Raw genomic sequence first — 22,650 nt, 5'->3', positions numbered from 1 at the left:
CCTTCTTTATATCTTCGATAGGCATGCCCCCTTTAAAACAGCAAGGATTACTAAACCATGGGCTCTCACCAAATATTAAGGTTTTTATGCGACAAAGAGACGCAGCGCTTCGAGAATTCAAGAGGTCCCGAAATGTACACGACTGGGAAAACTATAAAAGGTTGCGAAATCTTACGTTGTCTATGGTACGAAAGGAAAAAAAAACTATATTTATCTAATATATGCGCTGAAAAAAATATTAAAAAAACCTGGAGGACTCTTAAATCTTTTAATGTTTGTTCAAATAATGATTTGAATATTCCGGATTATTTACTTAATCCTGAAGATATAAACTCATTTTTCAGTGAATTTTTGCAGAATACGTCAGACTGTTCTTCTAAAATTAATTTTTACAATCAAAATATTTTCAACGACAATATTCAGTTTAATTTTAATTTAGATAGTGTTTCTCAAATTAATAAATTACTAAATGGTATAAAAACAAATGCTTCGGGGGTAGATGGAATTAGTGCCAAATTGCTTAAATATTGCAGTCATATTAGTTTACATTACACACATAGTCAATTGTTGTATAGAACAAAGTTATTTTCCTGATCAGTGGAAATTATCAATAGGTAAGCCACTTCCGAAAATAAAAAATCCAACTAACTATGGTGATCTGAGAATAATTAGTATATTACCGGCTTTGTCAAAGGTTTTCGAAAGGGTTCTGTATAATCAGTTGATTGAGTACTGCGGTGTGAATAAAATTAACCCGGAGACTCAGTGTGGCTTTAGAAAGGATTTGAGTACTGATGTTGCCCTAATTGGAGTTACTGATGACATAATAACGTCAATAGATAAAAAGTTGTCTACTGCTTTGATTCTGTTAGACTTTTCGAAAGCATTTGACACGATCAATCACGAACTTTTATTGGCGAAACTGAAATTTTATGGACTTCTGGATAGTTCGGTAATGTTGATTAAATCATATCTTCATAACAGATTTCAAAAAATATTTTCAAATAACTCTTTTTCTGAAGAAGCTAGAATTTTATCAGGCGTACCTCAAGGGTCAATCCTGGGACCATTATTATTCATAATTTACACCTCAGACATACTTAAATCATTAAAGTACTGTAAACTGAGAGCTTTTGCCGATGATACCCAGGTTTATCTTTACTTCAATCATCAGGATTATTTGCATGCATCTTCTTTAATAAACCATGACCTGAATTTACTTAACCAGCTTTCTTCTTGCCATAATCTAAAACTTAACCCTCTTAAATCAAATGTTATGATTTTTGGACCTAATAAAGATTTTCTTAAAAATAATTTAAATATCTTATTAAATGATGTTCCTCTTCCCAAGATGGATCGTGCAAAAAATTTAGGCATTGTCCTGGATACTGAGTTGAGGTTTCGTGAATATGTTAAATTGTTAATTCAGAAGTCATTTTTATCATTGAAAATTTTATATAATAGTCGTCAGGTTCTTAGTTTTCATTTGAGAAAAATGCTTTGTGAGTCTCTGGTCCTGTCCAACTTCAACTACTGTGATTTTATTTATGGTCCTTGCTTAGACATTGCAGATAAAAATCGTATTCAGAAAGTTCAAAATGCTTGCTCACGGCTAATATTTGGATTACGAAAATACGATCACATTTCACACACATTTAAAGAGCTTAACTGGTTGAGGATGGACAGGCGTAGAGAGTTACACTTAGGTAATTTTTTATTTAAAGTTTTATTAAACCCCTCCCTTCCCTCCACTTTACGGAATAAATTTGTTCCTCGTTTAAACGTTCACACAAGAGTGATCCGATTTTCGGAGAGCATGACACTTCCTCGTCATTCGACTGCAATGTTTCAACGTTCTTTTACGTACAATGCCATTAAACTCTACAATGACCTACCAACTGAATTGTCAACTTTAGATCAGAAGTCATTTAAATCAAAATTTAAGAAATATCTTTTACATTTAACCTTCAACCCGTAATTTGGGCCTTTAATTATTTATTTTATTTTTGTCAATTTTTTATACTTAGCTATTTAATATTTATTTAAAAAATTTTGGATATTTAATGAATTTAATAGAGTTAATCTTTATATTGTAGCTTAAGTTTATGACCGTTGAGTAGGGTTCAGTAGAGTAGCTGTCTTAGCTAGACTGCGCCCTGCTTCTCGGGTACTTAATTATAGAATGTTATTATTGTTAACTACATCTGTAAACTTTGAATAAAAGACATTTATTATTATTATTATTATTATTATTATTATTATTATTATTATTATTATTATTATTATTTAAATACATCCCTTGCAATTTTCCGCTACGACGCATCGTTTTCGTGCAAAAAAGTAAAATCCATACAAGGATCCTTCAAAACTTTTTTGTCACAACGAACAGTTTAATATCATTACAATAAAAAATAAATAATTTAACTAAACAATAAAAAATTTAAACCAAAAACAATTTAAACAATAAACAATACAAAAAATTAAACAATAAACAATCTGCAACAACCTGTCCTCCATGCATTTCCACACATTTTCTATACCTGTTGACCCAAGTTGCCAGTACGCGAGCAAAGATCCCTGAATCGTTTCTCAGAAAGTCTGCAGCCACCACAACTCTAGCAACTAGGTCTTCTTTGTTTGTTACAGATGTTGCATAGATAAGCTGTTCCATGGCGCCCCAGACAAAAAAGTCTAGAGGTGTCAGATCAGGCAGAAACACCTCTACCAATCCACCTGGTGTTGTAGGTCTGATCTAGAAAAGCCTTTATAGTACGAGCAAAGTGCACTGGACAGGCATTGTGCTAGAACCAGAGTACTCTCGGCAATTACAGAGGCACATCTTCCATTAGGTCCGGAAGAATATCTCGCAAAAATACTAAGTAACTATTACCGGCAAGGTAATCTAGTAGAACGTATGGCCCAAGAATACCTGCCCAAACCTTAATGTGAAATTTCTGCTGATACCCTTTGACGTGTTTAGCGTGGGGGTTTTGATCGCTTAATGTCTCGTGATTATTGCGAGGATTAAATAAATGACTTCTGCCGCGGAAATCCTATTTCGTCATTTGTAAGTAGTGTTGCCGCAAGAGACGAGAGATTCTCGTCTTGTCTCGTCCTCTCTCGACGAGATGAACGAACAAATTTCTCTCGAACTAAAACACGAGACGAGACTAGAGAAACACCTTCTCTCGACGAGAAATTCTCGTTTCTCTCGGTCTCTTGCGTAAAAAAAATGTTTTTATGATCTTTCAAATAGGTACATGAAAAGCATAACTTTTAGTACTCTGTACCGATACGCTAATAATAAATGTAGGTGTTTTATCTACAAAATGTGGGTTTATGTACCTAATTTCGTAAACACCTTAACCACTTTAACCACAGATATAACTAGCTATTATTTCTTTGTTAAGTTGGGTCAATTCGGCCTTCTCTATAAATATTCTAGTAATATTGAAGGTAAATATGAGTTCTTTTGATCATATTTGATGGTTACTATTTGATCATACTTTGATGGTAATTAAAGTATTAAATTAATTTTTTTTCCTTATTTTTATGCAAGGATTACACCCTCGACAAGATGCCGCTTACCTTTAAATCACCCTGTATAGATCAGCGTCCTGTCTTTATTTTTTTTTGGTATTTTTGTTACGTTTTAACGAGAGGTACGAGAGAAGCGAGAGACGAGACGAGAGAGAGCTTCTCTTGGACGAGAATATCGTCCTCTCGTCGAGACAAGAGAATAATTTTCTCTCGTCTCGTCTCGTCTCGGCGGCAACACTATTTGTAAGCATTTAACCTAGAAAATTGACGTTTTGTTCTGTCGATGCAGAAACCATTTGCAGAACTCAAGACGACGAGGAGCATCTCTAGGAATAAGATGCTGCCCCTTTTGCAGTTTAAATGGATGAAGATTATGGCTTTAATATTAAACACAATAATAAAATAGTGAAGAAATAGTCCATACTTGCAGCGGAGTCGTAGGTTAAAGTAAATAGGAAATCCCGCAGTCTCCCTCCACTTATTTAAATATATGGATGTGGATATTGTTTTTGCACGGTGTTTTTGACACAACCAACCGCTAAAGCTACGACTTACGACTGCTATTATTGTGCTTAATTTGAATACGTGCCATAATTTCATCATCTATAGCAGCTCTTACCGGGCACCGCCTTGTAAGTATTCGATCAATCTGTAAAGAAATACCATCGAATTTTAAAACATTGATTATATAAAAACGTGATAGAGAAAAAAACAGAGTTTTACCAGTGATCATTTATGAGTTCTAATAATACTTATTATCATTGAACCGGTCTCCCGTAACCTTTGATCAATTTTTATTAACGTTCTGCGTTCGAGAAATTCAAAATCTGAAAAACGCTGGCAACATACTGTACTTGCCTGTACATACAATCGCTGTGCCAACAAAGTATTTCCTCGCACTTCTCCATACAGAAGATGCATATCTGCAGGCTCATCCAATCCAAGGCGATTGATTATTACCAGTTTTCTTTTAAAACAGTTAGAGACAACTAATTAATAACTAATTAATATTTTACCTTTGTTTGATTACTGTCATTAATTTTTCCCTTGTTCAGGTTATCGCCTTGACAAAATTATTTGCAATTGGGTATGGTATCTTCTGCAAAAATTGACTTTCGATCCGATCTCCTAATAAAAGTGACTGCCATACTGTAAAAATACTATAGTACGTATGCACCGACACTAAACATAACAAAAACATAAACACACTTTTTTATTATTATTATTTATTTTATGGAGAGAATTTTCGGGAAATAAAAAAAAACAATAAAATAAAGAACCCTGGTATGGATTTTATTTATTGCGCCAAAACGGAGTGCAAAATTGCAAGGGCCGTGTTTTGTTAAAAATAAAAAACATATTCAGAAAAAAAAAACTTTTTTAAAAAAAAGTTTTTTTTTCCGATATTCAGAAAAAAAAACTCAGAAAAAAAAACAGTAGCGCACCTGCTTTTTTTTATATATAAAATGTAACGAACATGTGCTGAAGATTGATTGTCACCTTTTATACTTAAAATCTAAATTTATTTCTCTTACTAGGTAATGTTTATATGAATTTTTAATTGTTTGTCTTAAAATAATAAAACAGCTTAAAATCTTTTTTTTTGTTTCCTTTTTTCTCTTTTCTAATGATATTAAATAAAATAACATCATTAGAAAGTCCATGTGAACTAGCATATTAAATACACTCATTAACAAATAGCATTAAATTTATTTCAAGCCTTTTATAGCATATACAAGCTAATTTCTCTACATCATCATTATATTTATAGTTAATCTTTAGATGTCAAAAAGTTTCACACAACCCAGTTACTGTTATCTTGAACCGTAAAGTGTTATCGTTTCTCTTCATTTAAAAGGGCCCTTCAGCTAATGAACACTAGTACTAATGAAGTACCTCATCGTCTAACGAAAGATTTTTCTCGGATTTATCAGTCGAGTTCGCAGCTCACGTCATTTTCGGTTGAATCTACTTGGTACCACAAGATTAAATAGGCGACGAGAGACGTGGTAACAAAACCATGGTACCTGGTACATAGCAAGCGAGGTAATAATGGTTGGAGCGAGAATTTTGATTTAACCATTTCATATTGGATGTCCGTTGGAAAACTGCAATTAAAAATATGAAAAACCGAACAGATAGGTCAATTTTATTTTTAAGGAGAAACTTTAAATAAAAAAAAATATTTTGAGCCTTCTAGTTTAAACCCACTACGAGGGATAGATGTGAACCTTAGAATCCGAAACTTCCTCTTGTTCTAAAATAAACCAGAGAATCATCCTTCCTTGTCTGGACATATATGCTCAGTACTAGCTTGCACAGGTCTTTTGCTGCTGTGTCTTTCTGGATCTATCTGTATCCTTCTCAAATATTTATTGCCATTTGTGACACAGTGGTTCGCAGTTGGTTCCTTTTGGCAAATACAATAGGGAAGGCCTCCATTATACATACCAATTCTATTTTATTAAATATCTCTTAATTGAATCCGATTGAAAACCTATAATTGTTTTTAGTTTGTTCTTTTTGAAGATTTTTTTCGTCTACGGACAATTTCATAATACGTTGGTGCTATTTAACTGTTGTATTTCTGTCCAGTAAATTCGTTGTCATCTCCTAACTCAGATTCGTATTTCTCTATGAGTGATGCTATTTGCCATGCAGATCCTCTTTTAGCAAATTTATTTGCTTTCTTATTTCCTGGTACACAGCTGTTTCCTGGTACTCACATAAGTTTTACAATATTACTTGTATGTAGTTTTCTTGCTTCTTAAGTTCTAATAATAAAGTCCATGACAGCTGTTACCAACGAGGACCTGATAACCCTAGGATTCGTAAGTTCCTTCAAACCTGCCTGTTCAGTCTTCGCTTTGTTTGCTATTTGAACAGAATTGGGTTTTTATATTTATATATTTTAATAATATTGGGCTTTTGTGTGCATAGAAAATTACATCATTTTTTTTATAAGGCTAAAATTTACGCGTCTTAGAAACCAGTGCATCATTTATATGATTTTATTGTGCAGGCATATCCTAAAGTCAGGGGACTCGAGCGTACTGGACTTTTACTATAAACTTATTATATATTATTATTATTACTATATACTTATTATAAAAAAAATATTCGTTCTTATAGATAAAACTCAAAATCTTCATTCAAGCAAGTAGTGCCAGTTGTAGTACAGTACAGAGTACAATATACAGATCGTGTTTTCGTTCGTTACTTATAGGAAACCGCATAGAGGCGAAATTTTGCAACGTCGCGCGTGTACGAGTACCTGCGACAGAGCACCGCCCCGGCCGGCCCGAGGACGTGGACGGGATTAGTAAACATCTGACTTTTGTGGGAGCTAGGTCGTTTGGCGACAAAATGTCCCAAAATATTACGCGAAAATCCAGGCATTTTTAAAATATTTATTCTAATGCGGGTTTTATAGACCTGATAATGTGTAAAACCCGCATAGAATTGGAATTTTAAAATGTTTAATATGCTGTGTTTTGCATAATGAAAATTAAAGCGTTATTCTAATGAAAAATAAAATATCAACTCTAATAAAAATATAATAAAAAATCAAAATAAAACTCTTATAAACAAACTTAACAACACATCATTTTTTAAATAAAAGGCTCAAATAAACCGCCTTATTTCGCTAAACAAAAACTTAACCTATCCTAAAAGCTATTTCACACCTCCAAAAGAGTTTCAGGTAAAATGGAATTGGCACCTTCGACAATTTTATTTCGTAACTCCTCTAAATTTGTTGGACTACTAAATTCATGCTTATAAATGGTCTGCTTAAGGTAACCCCACAGATAAAAGTCATTTGGAGACAAATCTGGAGATCTAGGAGGCCATTTAATATCGCCAGTCCCACTAATAGGCCGGTTAGGAAAAGTATTTGTTAGAAATTCTTTTACCCTAGCCGCGTTATGAGCAGGACAGCCATCTTGCTAAAAATAAACCGATCCCAGGTCTACATCAGGTAGGATTTGGATGGCAGGAAGAACTTGGTTTTGCTCAACTCAAGGTACTTTTGGGCGTTTAAAGTGCCATCGATAAAAATGGCCCTATAACATTGTCGCCCAAAATACCTGCCAAACATTCAATTTTTGAGGATACTGGGTACGAAACTGAACACTTCTGTGCTCGTTTTCCTGAGGCCAATAACGAACAATGGAAGGATTGTTTTTGCCATGTAATGGAAAAGAAGATTCATCAGAAAACAAAATATTTTTTAAAAAATATTCGTTTTCATTTGCCTTTTCCATCATGGTTTCACAAAATTCCATTTTTCGCCACTGGTCTTCAGGAAATATTTCCTAAGTTTTTGATAACTTGAAACATTTGTACCCATATTTTTTCCAGATACGAGCAACAGTTTTATTGCTCATTCCCAGTTCCTCTCCAACACTTCTAGTGGACCGTGTAGAATCAAGTTCTAGGGTACTGCAAACCATTTCTTCCCGCCGTTCTATATCCTGGACCACTTCAACAGGTGGTTCTTGACGTTTTGTGTGGCATTTTTTAAAATCTTGAAGACAAAAAGATGTCTCAAAATTTGTAACCACATTTAAAACCATTTTAGCACAAGGAATCGGTCTATTCTCTCTGGGGAGGTCTAAATTACAAGGAAAATACCATAGATCTTATTTCTCTTTAAATACTTAGTTTAGTAAAAATAAATCTGACAAAATAAATCGTGTCTTTACCCGTTAAGATATCTGATGAGACTGACCATCGATAAAGACATGAATAGATTGGACTCTTCCTTGCCAATGCATATGTCAGCATTATTTGTCACATCAAGAGCCATCTATCGGTCTGGAATAAAATAATGGCTTACATATTTTTTTTACTGGATGGCGCTCTTTTAGTTAGGCGGGATTTTCAAATATTTTGGCTAACACCGGCTGACTACCATTGATTTATTATTTAAAAATTGAAAAAATTTCTAAAAAAAGCACATCATAATATATATTAAACAAAGCGTCTTAAGATTACATATATCCAAAATTTTTAAATATTTACTTATACAAAAATAGATTTTCAATTTTGAATAAGCCCTTAACATCAAAATAACATAATTTTAATATTTAAATCACATGCTTAACAAAATATAAAATTTTTGAAATTCTTAATTTGCCTTTAACTTTTTTACTGCTTTAGTACTGAAACATTCGTTTCTAGTGAGTACATTTAAAAAAAAGTTTCTTTTGTAAATTTATTAAAGCTTACTTCTTATTTTTCACTTTTACTTCACTTGGAAATTGTTATGTTTATTTAATGCTTTATCAATAGTTTCTCAATTCAATGCTAGTTGCAACACTCTTCAGATGAAGCTATATAAATATTTCCATGATTTCTTAGGTGTATGGTGTAAGTTATCTAATTTAATTTTAAAATCGCTTTTATAATGAGGTAAAAACGTAAGGTAACTTTCTTGTAAAATGGAGATTATTACTCGTAATTTTTGTAAAATAAATTATAAAATAGACTGATGAAATTAATTTGGCTTATTGTAACTTAAGCATTTACTCAATTTACTTTATTTTTATTATTTTGAAAGCATAAGTTTAAAATAAGGTTAAAAAAAGAATAATTTGTAAATCTTCTGCTTTTGTAGTCACTTCAGGGTCCAAAAAGTGATCATTTAACACATCTGTTTTTAGATTGCATAAATGTTCAGTTTTTTCCGAATTTAAAACACACAAAACAATGCCGGAATCCCTAAAATTCATTAAACACGAAGCATAATGATGGTAAAATAAACAACGCTAATGTCACTAAATCGCCCTTTTCACACCGGTTTTGTCACCTTACCCAATGTGCTAAAGGCGGCATAACATTTTTTTTGTTTTCCTCAGCGGCATCTATATGTGTAAAATTAAGCCAATTTTGGCAATTAGAATTTTAGCCATTGTCTAAACGCTAAATGCATTAACAAAAATCGAAAATAGTAAGTTTGGAATTATATATTCTAATAATATATAGACAACTTTACGTAATTTCTATAATACCTACTAAAATATAAAGTATCACTGAAACCAAAAGGATCAAAGAGAAACCTATTTCGTTTTGGCCTTTGTATCCAGCAATTGCATAACCAAGCCTGCCATTTTACCATCTTGCGCTTTCTAAAAATACAAAGTCAGAAATAAAGTAATATTTGGAATTTAATTCAACTTTTAGAACATACATCGTCCGCTGCAAGTTTAACCGTTGTCAAATAAATAGTAAAATCAGCCAACCATATTATTCTCATAACATAAACGAGGGTCTGCATAAGCCATAAAATTGAAATTGCGATTAGTGCATAACTGCCCATAATGTACATTAAATAAAAGTTTTGCGGTGGTCCCAGTGCTTTTTCACTAAATTGAACGTTATATCTATTCATTCTGTCAGAACACCTAAAAGTAGAACGTAATCTATAAATCGATATAAAGTATAAAATATATCTGAATTTGTAACATGTTAAAAAGAAAATGAAGATATTAAAACGTGTTAGAATATTGAAAGGCCTTTCAATGTTCTAAGTGAAACATAGATACACATTCACATAGTGAAGTTTTATAGTGACAAAGAAAAAAGATGAATATTTGAAATATGTAAATTAAACACATACTTACGTCTTGACTTTCGTCAAATTATAGTACTCAGAGCAAAATGCCCCAAATCCATTTTGAAAAATTGTGTTTGAAACGAAACAGAAAACCATCATAAATGAACAAATTCCAAGAAAGGGATAGACACATATCCACGGATTGGGTAACCTAGAAATAATTGTTTTGTTATCATAAGAGTATGGAAACAGGAAATATTGAAGAATATTTCTGATACATCTGTTATCTTCTTCAATTACTAAACGATGATAGTTCAAAAAACAGAGTGCAGAAGATGAAAAAATTATATTTTATACATACAAATCACCAGGATTTCCCGCACCACCTTTTCCGCCGACCATTATAAGAGCTCCCAGGAAAACAGCCATAATGGCTGATGTCAATGGAGTGAATAAAATTAAGTTGCACATATAGACTGTCGCAAAAATGGTTTTCCTTAAAATAAATTAAAAATATATAAAGGGATTTGTTTACTTTTTGTATTAATTTTGTTCTCAACTTTATTGCATTTAATACATCTTAAGTGCTATGAAACAAGAAAAGTTAAGAAAATTACCTCCATAGCATTTACACACTAGCTTACCTCATATTTAAAAATCCCGTTGTATTAACTTTGGTTAGATAATTTCGAAATGAATCTTTGTCAAAATCAGCTTTCGCAAGTTTTTTCAATACTAAAAATTCAAAAAATTATTATTATTTAAAATAAAATATAAGATATGGCAGTATTATGCTGCCATATCTTATATTTTATTTATACCGGAGAGGTTTACCTGTACAGGTATACCTGTCCGGAAAACCGTAGCGTGTGTTGGAGTCGGTCGTCTTGATTTTTGAACCTGTACAGACGACCAAAGCAAGATCGAAAATCAATTTATTTTCGGCCACCCCATGAGTAAACCTGTGCGTCTGTGCGACTTTTTTCCGGGAACCTGCACAGGTGGCAGTTGTTGAGTTGGATTTCTGCTAGGACTTTTTCGCATTTTTCATGCGCGTAGTCGTCGGTTGATGTGTGATATTAAAACCACGTGCATTAAAAAATGGCGCCAACAGCAAAAACTAAAGTTGTCTTAACAGATTTTATTGAAATTTATAAAGATAGTCCGTGTCTTTGGAAAGTCAAAGCTAAAGAATACCACAATCGAGATAAAAAAGATGCAGCCTATAAATTGCTTGTGAAAAAGCTGAAGGAAATTGATCCAGATGCCGACAAAGCAGCAGTTGTCAAAAAAATAAATAATATAAGAAGCAACGTAAAAAAAGAAATATGAACGATCTTTAAAATCTGGGGCATCTACTGATGATGTGTATACAATGAAAATTAAATTGTGGTATTACGAATTGATGGATTTTCTAAACGACCAAAGTCAACCCAGAAAATCATCAAGTAACTTAGATAGTGATGATGAGGTAAGTAATATACACTGCTTAGGAATTAAATAATTTATATAGCAAAACAAAACATATTAAAGAAACACACATATATAATTTTCAGTCTTAAGCTATATATTCATCTTGCAATGGTATTTTTCCTTCACCACAAAAATAGTTCACAAAATTTTCTCGAATAATTTTTGATGTTTTTAAAGTGTTGCCTGGGTTCCTTCTTTGTAAATTTTCCATAGCACTATTTCGAGTATTATAGCCATCAGAAATTAAACGTCCGTTTTCAGAATGTTCACTATAAAAACATTTTAAAGGGGCGTAAGACTTTTTTGAGTTCGCGATTAAAAAATTGTGCAGTGCACAGGAAGCTTTAACTACCTTCTCGATATTTTCAACTTCTAAATTAATATAGGTATAAAATGTTCGAAATCGCGACGCCAGTATCCCGAAGGCATTTTCTACAGTGCGCCTGGCACGGGACAATCTATAATTGTTAATTTTTTTTCACGTGATGTTAAATCTGCCTGTCGAAAGGGTTTCATCATGTCAGGGCGCAAAGGAAACGCGTCGTCTGTAATAAAAACATATGGCAAATTTCGATTAGTTCCTGTTAAAAAATCACTGCTTGGAATTTGTAATTCACTATTTTCTAATTTCTGGAAAAATGTTGTGTGTTGTAATACACCTCCATCTGATATTCTTCCATTCATACCAACATCTATATACATGAATTGGTACTTTGCATCAACAATTGCCATAAGAACTATACTATGGTGTTTTTTATAATTATAAGAATATGATCCACTATTAGCTGGTGGCACGATTGCGATGTGTTTACCATCTATTGCACCAAGGCAATGAGGGAAATTCCATCTATCTTCATACATCTTGGATACTTGTTTCCATTCTTCTTCGGATTTAGGAAACTGAAAAAATAAAAAACTGAATGTATGCTACAAATTATGTTGTAAAATACTATAATAGGTACCTAAAATAATGTACATGTTATTTTTAATTTCTAGTAGGTATATTGTCAATTATCAATTAATTAGCTTTTTATTTTTTAGAAGAGCGAGATTCAAGAGTCTCAAACTGCTGACGAAATTTTATCAGTTGAAAACGAGGACCAATCCGACCAGGATTGAGACCAGGATTTAAATCTAGGTCCTGAGTTAGAAAATGCCACATCTCAGGATATTCCTGTCCCGGTGTCACAGTCAGCAACACAACAGAAGTATTCAAAACGTCCATCTGTAAAATCGTTAGAAAAAAACAAAAAAAACCGACACTCTAGCAAATGATGTGCTAGAATCTGTAAGGGACCATTTTAAACGCCTCCGGCTAGTTCCTGCATCAGAAGATCGGTGTACAGCTTTTGCCAATAATGTGGCAATAAAATTAAAGGCCTTAGGTAGGAAACAAATATTGGTAGCCGAAAAACTAATTAACGATTTGCTCTTTGAAGCAGAAATGGAAAATATTAATGCCGAGCACTGCCGATCAACCAAACTATGTTTCTGCTCAGCATTATCGACAAGTTTCTCATTCTCGTCCAATGTCTCCAGTTTCTAATAGGTCATATAACTCATATTATCCTTCACCAAACGCCAGCCCACCTTATCGCAGCCCGCCCTTTTGTTCTACCTCCAGTCAACGGTATTATCCAGAGTCACAGTCAAGTCAACATTCACAGCATTTTCAACAAACAAATCAACATTCACAGAATTTTCCACAATCACAGTCCCTTCTTAACATCTGTAACGACAGTTCTCAAGGTAACCTCCAAAATTTTAATTCCTGCTCCTTTCAAACTGAAACTATTCCTGAACCCCAGACCAGTAAAACCAATAAATTGACGAGTTTAGAAGGTTCTGCTGGGCAATTCGTTACAAACTTTAATGTTAATGATTTTGAGTAATAAGTAAGTTATTTTTTCTTGTATTATACGAATAAGAGCAGATTCCAATGTTTGTAATAAATAATAATATTCATAATAAGTATGTTTTTACTTACCCTTAAATATTCTTTCTTTAGGACTTTATACAAGGCTTCACAAGTTTCAGGAATGATTTTTCCAATAGCTTGAGGAGAAATAACTGCTGAAAATTTCAGATCCTCGTAGCTTCTGCCGGTCGCAAGAAATCTTAAAGTAACCAATAATCTTTTGTGTGGAGAAATACTACTCCTCATAACAGTGTCTTATTTTATTATTAATGGTGTAACCATGGTAAGTAGTTTCAAGTAGGTTTTCTCATCCATTCGGAGATAGTTTTTAAAATCTTTAGGTTCAAATCTTAATTGTTTTAACGAGTTCATATGACTAAAGGATTTCCTTTTTAATAGTCAATCTTTCCACCATTGCGATCTCTTCTTTCTTACTTTTTTGGCACTGTTTACTTTTAAAACTATCGCAAGTCCTACTAATGCTAGGAGATCGTCGTCGTCGTCGCCACGGGAAGCCATAGTGAAATACTGCTAAATTTCTGTCCGGTAAAGTAAACTGGAATGTCTCACACACACCCTACGACCAAAAATCGACTTGTGCATGTAGACCTGTACAGGTAAACCTCTCCGGTAAACCGTAGCGTGTATGGCCTGCACCGGTACAGACGAAATATTTCTTAATAACCTTATGAAAAATGATTTCAATATTTACGTTAAATAGTAAACAAAATATCTTCTATTTAAACAAAAAAATGTTCATAATATTAATGTTATTATAAATGGTACCCCTATAGATAAAATATTATGTATAAAGTATTTAAATTTAATTGTAAATGACAAATTGAGCTGGTCATCATATAAAGTTAAAAATTAACCGTATGTTATCCGCACTCTATAAAAGTTTCTGGTATTTAATGCTAATTAACACGTTTTAAGTATTTTCTAACAGCGTGGGGTATATTGAGTAAGTTCGGCTTGCCAAGGCTATAATACTACAAAAAAAAATAATTTTAATCTAAAAGTTAGGCCACTGGCTTACCCGCACGAACATAGTTCACTGGGAACTATAATAACACTTAAATAACTTAAAAGAAATGTTTAGTATAGAACAGTGCAAATTGGCTTCTAAAGTCTATAGACGGATTATAAATGTTAGTTCTTACCCACATAGCAAACATATATTATATGTAAGTGTTATGTACATTCATAATATCCTAAGGTATATACATACGATGTCTATTTTTAATGCTCTGTTTATTTTATGGATATGAAATAAATATACATTTGTCACACACTAGGTAATACATGGAATATACTATTAGTATGTACAGTGTATATACTGAATATGCTAGATATTTAAACTATATCCAAGGGTTATATTCTATGGATAAATATAAACATCTATTATATTCTATGTATCTGTTACATGTGTCTTTATAGAATATACAAATGCATTATTAATATTCCAGGATATATAATATATATTCCTAAGGCATATAGGTACCTATATCCATGAAACATGGAATAATTCTGGATATACCATATATGCATAATTTCCTAGGTAATGAAATGACGTTTTGAATACCTCGTTTTTCGTATTTTCTGGTCTATATGACGAGTCATTTTGACGTCCTTACTACCTTAAAGTGACGTACAAATGTCATATCCAAAATGACGTCCTAATTAAAGGCTAAAAGACGTCTTAAATAGAATTCAAAAAGGCTTCTGGAAGACGTCAAATATTTACATAGGATGACGTTTAAAGACTGTTTTAGGTCATTTAATATGATTGACAACTTTTAATCTTAATAAAAGGAAGTGCGCGCCCATAAAATATGCCATGTTTTTCTCTAATTTTTGTTTAATCTATAAACAAGATTAGATCAAGATGACATGCTGTAAACGCTGTATAAAATAAAACTTTTTGTAGATAAATGGTATATATTTCGGACGGACAATATCTTTTAAAAAGATGAAGCATTCAAAATAGAAGTAAATATCACATTTTTTTATAAACAATGTAGTTTTTTTACATACATTTATAAAACAAATCTTTAAAATTAAATATTTGTCCTAAGGCATACTAATAGAAATTAGAATGCCTTAGGAAACTTAACTAGTATATGTTCTGTATGTATGTACAATGTATATATCGAAGATATATACATAGCAGGCGACGATAATGTTCACAAGATATATGCATATAATATTTATACTTGAACATATAAAAATAAAGTTCATCTTAATGTGTAATGAATACACATAGAACTTACACGATATTTTTTGCATTTTCTGAACTTTATAGGTATATACAGTGAATATCGCATGCTATGTGGGTATTGTGATGTATACAGGTACCAAACTAGATTCCAAAATAATGTAGCGTTTTATTCATTAGGTGTGAGTTAAAACAATAAACAATAGTCAACTAATTTATTTACACACTTCACTACGTAAACAGGATCACTCACGAGTACCAGAAATATTAATTTTTACTGCATTTAAAGCTATTTAAATTTCTCGCCAATATTCCAAGTTCTACTTCACTGAATTGACAACTGATAACTATGGGCGATGCGGCTCCTGATATATTCGGCAGAACGCTGTTCCGGAAGATTCCCGCTAACTTTCGAGACGTTGTGCGGTGTACGACTTGTCTCATTCCAAAATGACGGAGAATACAATAATATCTATTAAGTACAAACAAGAACAAACATAGGGATAAATAAACCAGTTATGGACGCAATTAAGGTCTTTAATAATTTGTCTGATTTTTTGCTAAATACATTATGTTCTTAATACTTTCTATATTAGTAGGTATGTTGTTATTCTTAAGGCCAGTGTTCGAAAGTCCTGATTAGGGAAAGCTTAAAAATTAATTAAATATAGTTATACTTATTGGATAAATAAAGATCTTTAAAAACAATCCTTGAGCTTCACCATAACTCATTTAAAAAAAATAGTAAATTTTCTAGCAACCCAATCTGCGGCTACGGAATATTGGTTAAACGAACACAGCTGTAAATACAAGATTCAAATATTACCTCAATAATCATAGAACAACCAACGGTTTACTATATTATTAGATAGTACTTTTAGACAGGACCAAATAATGATATTTTACGAGATCTTTGACTAATCGAGAGTCAAATTTCTTCATCGCAACCAGTTAAATGCGATTAGACTGCATCAATACTCTATAGCTAAATGCCTGTTTTGCAATTGAGCTCTCAGTACCATTGATAATTTTGTTCATATTCGTTTTGCAAGATAGAAATCCAATAAATAGAGATGTGTATCAATATTTCAACTATTTATTATAATTTACCTAAACCTTAAAATGTTTTGTCCGTGGAAAAATCCGAGTCCCGATTTTTTGAGACCGTGGATGGAATAGAAAGATGATAATGTTAGAGTGGTCTGGAAGATGAAGTTGTAGATGAGAAAGTCTAAATGCAAATGCATGAACATGGTAATCAAGATCAAACTTATCCAAAGAGCAGGGAGTATTTACGAACGCTGCGAAAGCACAGTTTTTTTGATATTGCGCTTAAAGTTGGATAGTGACGTCAAGGTATTAACACCAATAACTGACCAACACAAAATTCCCCAATTGCTCAGGGCTATGTCCCGAAGGTACGACGTGAAGTGAACGTTTTCCTTATACCGAAACCAGGAAAAAGCGACCACTCAGACTCCAAATGGTATCGACCAATACCTTAGCCAGTACCTAAGTAAGTATAGCCTTACCAGTTTTCTACTGAAGACAATGGAGAAGCTGATTGAGTGATATCTAAAAGAAAGCACCTTAAGGAAAGGCCTACCTGGATGCGTTCCTAGATATTGAAGGGGTGTTTAATAACATCCCTTTTGCAGTAATCTGCCAAGCAGTCGAGTGTCATGGCTCAGAATCGTCTTTGGTGATTTGGATAGAGGCGATGCTCTTGCAGCGTTATGTATCTGCCCAACTCGATAGCGAGATTATCAAAACGTTGGCGGCAAGGGGTTGCCCACAGAGAGGACGATTATCCCCAACCTTGTGGTACCGAGAGGTCTTTTGATCGAATATTTACACAGTGTCAACCTATACACACAGACCTATGCTGAGAACTTGGTAGTAATGCAGGGACTGATGACGAGAGCTCTGCGTATATTGAACACATGGTGTCTCTCGCGGGGTCTCAGGATCAACCGCAAAAAAGCAGAGGTTCTACGTTACTATTCACGAGGAGACGTAACTTTGGCATACGTGCAATTGCGATTCTTCAGGACAGTTTGATCTCTGGAAATCATATAAAATTCCAAACTCTGCTGGTACGATCACGCAGACGCCAGAATTAGGAAGGTCACCTGCGTGCTATGGCCCTGCAGAAAGGCTTTTGGCATCACCTGAGGTCTGTCCACCAAGATCATTCATTGGATCTATTGTCAGACCTCTTCTCACATCGTTTGGTGGCCATGTACAGAGAAAACAAAAAAGAGTTCAGCGCCTTGCATGACTTAGCATAAAGGCTTCAATGCACCAAGTAAAGCGCTATAGAGACTCTCTTGATCCTTACGCCATTGGATCTGGTGGTGAAACAAAGGCATGAGGACTGCGCATAGGCTACATGTCCTTGATAAACTATGAGCTTATGTAAAAATCTGGTCAGAGGACCTACAGAAGTGCTCTATCCTTCTGATACTCACTGGGGAAGCATGCTATTGTTTTCCAGACCGAAGTTTTTGCTGTCTTGAAATTCGAATAGGAAATCCTAAACTGCGACCACCGCAACATAGTCGTATAGATCTACTCGAACAGTCTTTAAGGTTATTAGGTCCGAAAAGGTGAGTTTCAAGCTTGTACTAGAGTGCATAAAAATCCTGGAAGAGAGGGTAAAGATCGGCTGCAGGGTTCAGATTGTCTGCGTGCCTAACTACCTTGCTAGACTAGAATCTGCGAAACTAATCTATAATTGGTATAGCTAAATCCGTAGCAGTTGCATCAATGAAAGGTATGTTGGACAGGTTGAAAACAGTATGAGAACAGTATGAGAGACACATAGACAGTCCCTCTGCCTACCTTTACACTATAAATCTACACCGATCGGGAAAAAAAATCGCAATTTGAATTAAAAATCTTGAAACCGGGATAACATTATACGTTAAAAATAAATGGAGATTTTAAATTTGGAACTGTACAGCTGAACAACTGGCCAATTTAGTCAAAACCCATAAAATATTAGTCAGGTAAATATTTGAAGAGGTGTTATCATCTTTATTGATTTTTTTAATGGTTTTAGTACAATTTAAATATACAGCAATTAAATAACATAGGTTATTGTTGACGTCGATTATACTATTAAGCTAAAAATTAAGTTAGCTATAAAGCGTTTCATTTAGAATATTTCAGAATCCCTCGAATTCTTGAGTATGTTCTATTGAGACCGTTTAAAATATATTAAGTTCATTTATCACAAAATAAAATCCAAATTACCTTTATGTAAAAAATTGTCCGTTGTTTTAACATTTATTGCCTTACTGCCTATTACCAGAGAGGTGTTCCCTAATGCTTCAAATCGTCTTAAACGACGTCGGATTCTAACTTCTTTGTTAATCTTGTCAAAATTATCGAGTTTAGTGCTACTCTCAGCTTTAACATCAGGATTATTTATTTTCCATGGAACATGTCCTGCGTTTTCTGTAACAGGAATATAACAAAAATTATTATTAATAAAAATTCCTTATTTTGATCAAATCATGCAATATTATTTAATTTTAGGATTTTTTCTTAATGTATTTTTTAAAGTTATCGAATTTTGTAACTTTAAATATACAGGGAGAAGTAAATCTCAAGTTTCATTAAGTTTTGTCAATCAACTCCATACTTCTAGCTAACTTCACTTTAATAAGGCAAAAGGGAGCCTCTTTCTAAATTAGTACAAGATTATAGATAAGTATTTTGCTTACGGTATTTATTTAAAATACAAAGAGGAAGAATACTCTCAAGGTATTACCATATCGTATATATTCCTGACGATATGGTGGAAAGGTACAGAGACACGTAGATTTGCCTTGCGATTGGTTTAAATAATGTTGAATTATATGTTGTTCCCGGAGTCAGTGATGCCATCTGGCGATGTAAAGGTTGTGTTTTGGATCTTCGATTTGTAATTATAAGTTGAAATATTGATTTTCGCACTGACTTGAGTTGACGTGTATAATAGAATGGCAGAAAATGTTGGAATTGAAGACATATAAGCGTAAACAAATTATTATTTACTATCAATTGAGTATGAATAGCGGCAAAATTTGAATTTCTATTTAGCTGACCAAGAAACTCAACTTATTTAGAAACCTAAGTCAAACTAAGAAATAATAATTTTTTATGAAAACGTGGGTTTTGAGAAGAAAATTTGTTACCCAAAATTGACCAAGTCCGACTTAATAAAATAAGCGATATTGAAATAAAAATTGAAAAAAAATCAATGGTTAGACCAGAGTACTTATTTCAAACTATTAGAATTTTTTTTTGGAAAAACCAAAATAGACGACTTCATTTACATTATAAGCTAAAAGGAGTCAAGAAATGAGTCAAAACTGATTATCTAAAAGGTAGTTTTTAGGCACTTAACCATTTAATTCATTACTTTAATAAGACTATCTAAATTTATCCAGAGTATTGGAAAAAAATCTTCCTTTAGTAAAATTTGTAACATTCCATAAAGTATAAATAGAAGCAATATTTTTAATAGGTTATATACTTTAGTTGCTAAAACGTACAATGTTTTATTATTTTAAAACAAACCTGCCATAAGCATCACACTATTTATCTTAGTTGTAATATTTGAAGTACTGTTTGAAGTACTACTATTTAAACTAGTCGAAGTTACCAATTCAGTAGTTGTTTTTATTCTATCCTCAAAGCTAGTTTCAAAAACTGTATGAGCATATAGGATGCAGTGAAATTTATACATATCTAAAATGTTATAAACGCAAGCAGCTCCTATCGCACTTCCGGCTAAAATAAGCGCAAACAATAATAAGTGAGAATCTAAAAATAATAAATATTATAGTGCACAATTTAGCAAGGTAAGTAATCCAATAATCTTTACCTTTCCAGAAACGGGAGACCTTTTCGGCTGATCTGGGGCCCATATGGACATAATATCTTGGTCTCATTGGTTAATATTATAGATAAATATCCTTTTAATTGTAGTTTAATCTTCCACTTTTAGTATTTATACTTCAGGCTTGTATTTTTGACAGTTGTGTTATTTAAGTCTATAAGCTACAAATCCATGACAGTTAAGCATAATTACCTGTAATGGTGGATACAATTACTTGAAAAAAAGTAAAAATACTTAACAGAGTAATAAAAATACGATATCATAGAAAACTCAACTTATTCAAAAAAATATTAACAATTTTGTCTTAATAGATTTAGCATTAGTACATACTTAGTTACATTTTGAAAAGCAAATACAGCCATTAGGATTATATTTACGTTGCTTAAAAAACCTAATAGTCAAAGATTTAATGGTGTTATAAAACTGTATAATACTTAAGTTATTCTTAAAAGTCTTTTACTATTTTGCTCTTTTTTTATAGTTGACGTTAATCATTAGAGTTTTACTTACGCTTAGTTTCACCTATAGGATCGAGTTTCTTTTCTGTAGCAACTTGCAAGCATTTTTATATTGTTCAATGAGTCTTTAACAAACCTCTAAAACTTAAGACCAAGTTTCGTTAAATTTTAATCAGTTTTATTAGGTACGGAAACAATTAAAGGTAGACAATACGAGTCAAGTAAAAATTTTGTAATCTGACTTTAAAAGAAAAGGAGACATAAAAGTGCATTCCTAAGTTTCGTTAAGATATTATCAGATATGCTTTATCTTATAGGAGAAATATGTATATAAAATGATAAAAGCATATAGAATATATTGTAGCGTTTTTCCCGTTTGTTAGATCTACAATAAAACAGTCAATTAATTTGTTTATACATTTCAGTACGGTATTACGAAAACACGATTACTCACAACCACTTAAGATTTATTTCTACTGTACTTATTTAACTAATTAAATTTCGCGCAAAGATTCCGAACTTTACTTCATCGAACTAACAAGTGACTACTCGCGGCTTCTTATATACTCGGCAGAACGCTGTTCCGGAAGATTCCCGCTTAACCTTCGAGATGTCGTGCGAAATCAGCTGGTTTCTCGGAGTTTACAATTTACTAAACTAGGCTAAACTCGCGGTTGCACCTACATGGTGGAAAGCTAATATCTTAAATAAAAGGTGAAGGATTTATTAACTTCGAAGAGAGTCCAAACACATTTTGGGTTCTATTTTTAGTTCTAATTTTAAAAAGGGTACTATATGACTATCTATTTTTGTGTATAAGTTACTATATATTTTTGTGTTATCGACACATGTTTAATTAAATATACTAATATAAAATACAAGGTAATGCAGATGACCTTATACTTTAAAGCTATTTAAATTTTGTCCTAGTAACGAATTTACATTAATTTTTCCTAATACATAATAAATTATTCGTTACGTGAAAAACAAAAGGTAGAAATACTATATTACAAATGTCTATTATAATTAAAAAACTATTTAAAGAAAAGAAATCAATACATAGCAAAAAAATAAACCCAAAACGAAAATTATATCGAGACAGAATTATTTTAATTTAATATAGAAGAAATGTGACCGCTTAGACTAGAAATCGTCCATAGAACGTTAAACTTTCATAAATTTTTGCCTTTTAGCATATTTCCAGTTCAGTATTTAACAGTCGCTTTCAATTTGTGTCTTAAGGTATAAGTCAACAACAAAACGAAATTGACATAGGCACATTTATTACCTTACGAATATCTATAATAGATACAACACACATCACTGGACTGCAGAAGATCACGCAAAAATTTAAGCCATTAAGTTTGCAAAGAAGACCTTCTTCATTAACGAATCTCAACAAGCAACAAGAAGGAGATTCTTCATATGCCACTCGTGATGTTTAAAAGAATTTCAACGAACGCTATAATAATTGGATAGGAAGGAATGGAACCATTGCTGTTATTATCTTAGTTATTGCCTTCTTCTATCGAAGGTTATTCCTAGGTACTTGGTACCTGCTTTTTTGGCATGACATTCAACCCAATCCAATCT

The 22,650-nt window shown here is 32.7% G+C and overlaps 1 protein-coding gene across 1 annotated transcript; it reads right to left on the bottom strand.

Moving 5' to 3' along the window:
- Window positions 1-9,494: 9,494 nt before the first annotated feature.
- On the bottom strand, window positions 9,495-20,772 carry LOC126738920 (uncharacterized). Its single transcript, XM_050444405.1, has 8 exons — window positions 20,585-20,772; window positions 20,278-20,523; window positions 18,967-19,170; window positions 10,744-10,834; window positions 10,461-10,595; window positions 10,167-10,310; window positions 9,734-9,947; window positions 9,495-9,671 (listed from the first exon to the last, which is right to left on the bottom strand). The coding sequence occupies exons 1-8, from the start codon at window positions 20,649-20,651 to the stop codon at window positions 9,603-9,605; spliced, it is 1,170 nt and encodes a 389-aa protein (XP_050300362.1). The 5' UTR covers window positions 20,652-20,772; the 3' UTR covers window positions 9,495-9,602.
- Window positions 20,773-22,650: the final 1,878 nt, after the last annotated feature.

The sequence above is a fragment of the Anthonomus grandis genome, chromosome 7, assembly GCF_022605725.1.
Source record: "Anthonomus grandis grandis chromosome 7, icAntGran1.3, whole genome shotgun sequence".
NCBI classification, from domain to species: Eukaryota; Metazoa; Arthropoda; class Insecta; order Coleoptera; family Curculionidae; genus Anthonomus; species Anthonomus grandis.
This window is presented reverse-complemented; position numbering and strand designations above follow the sequence as displayed.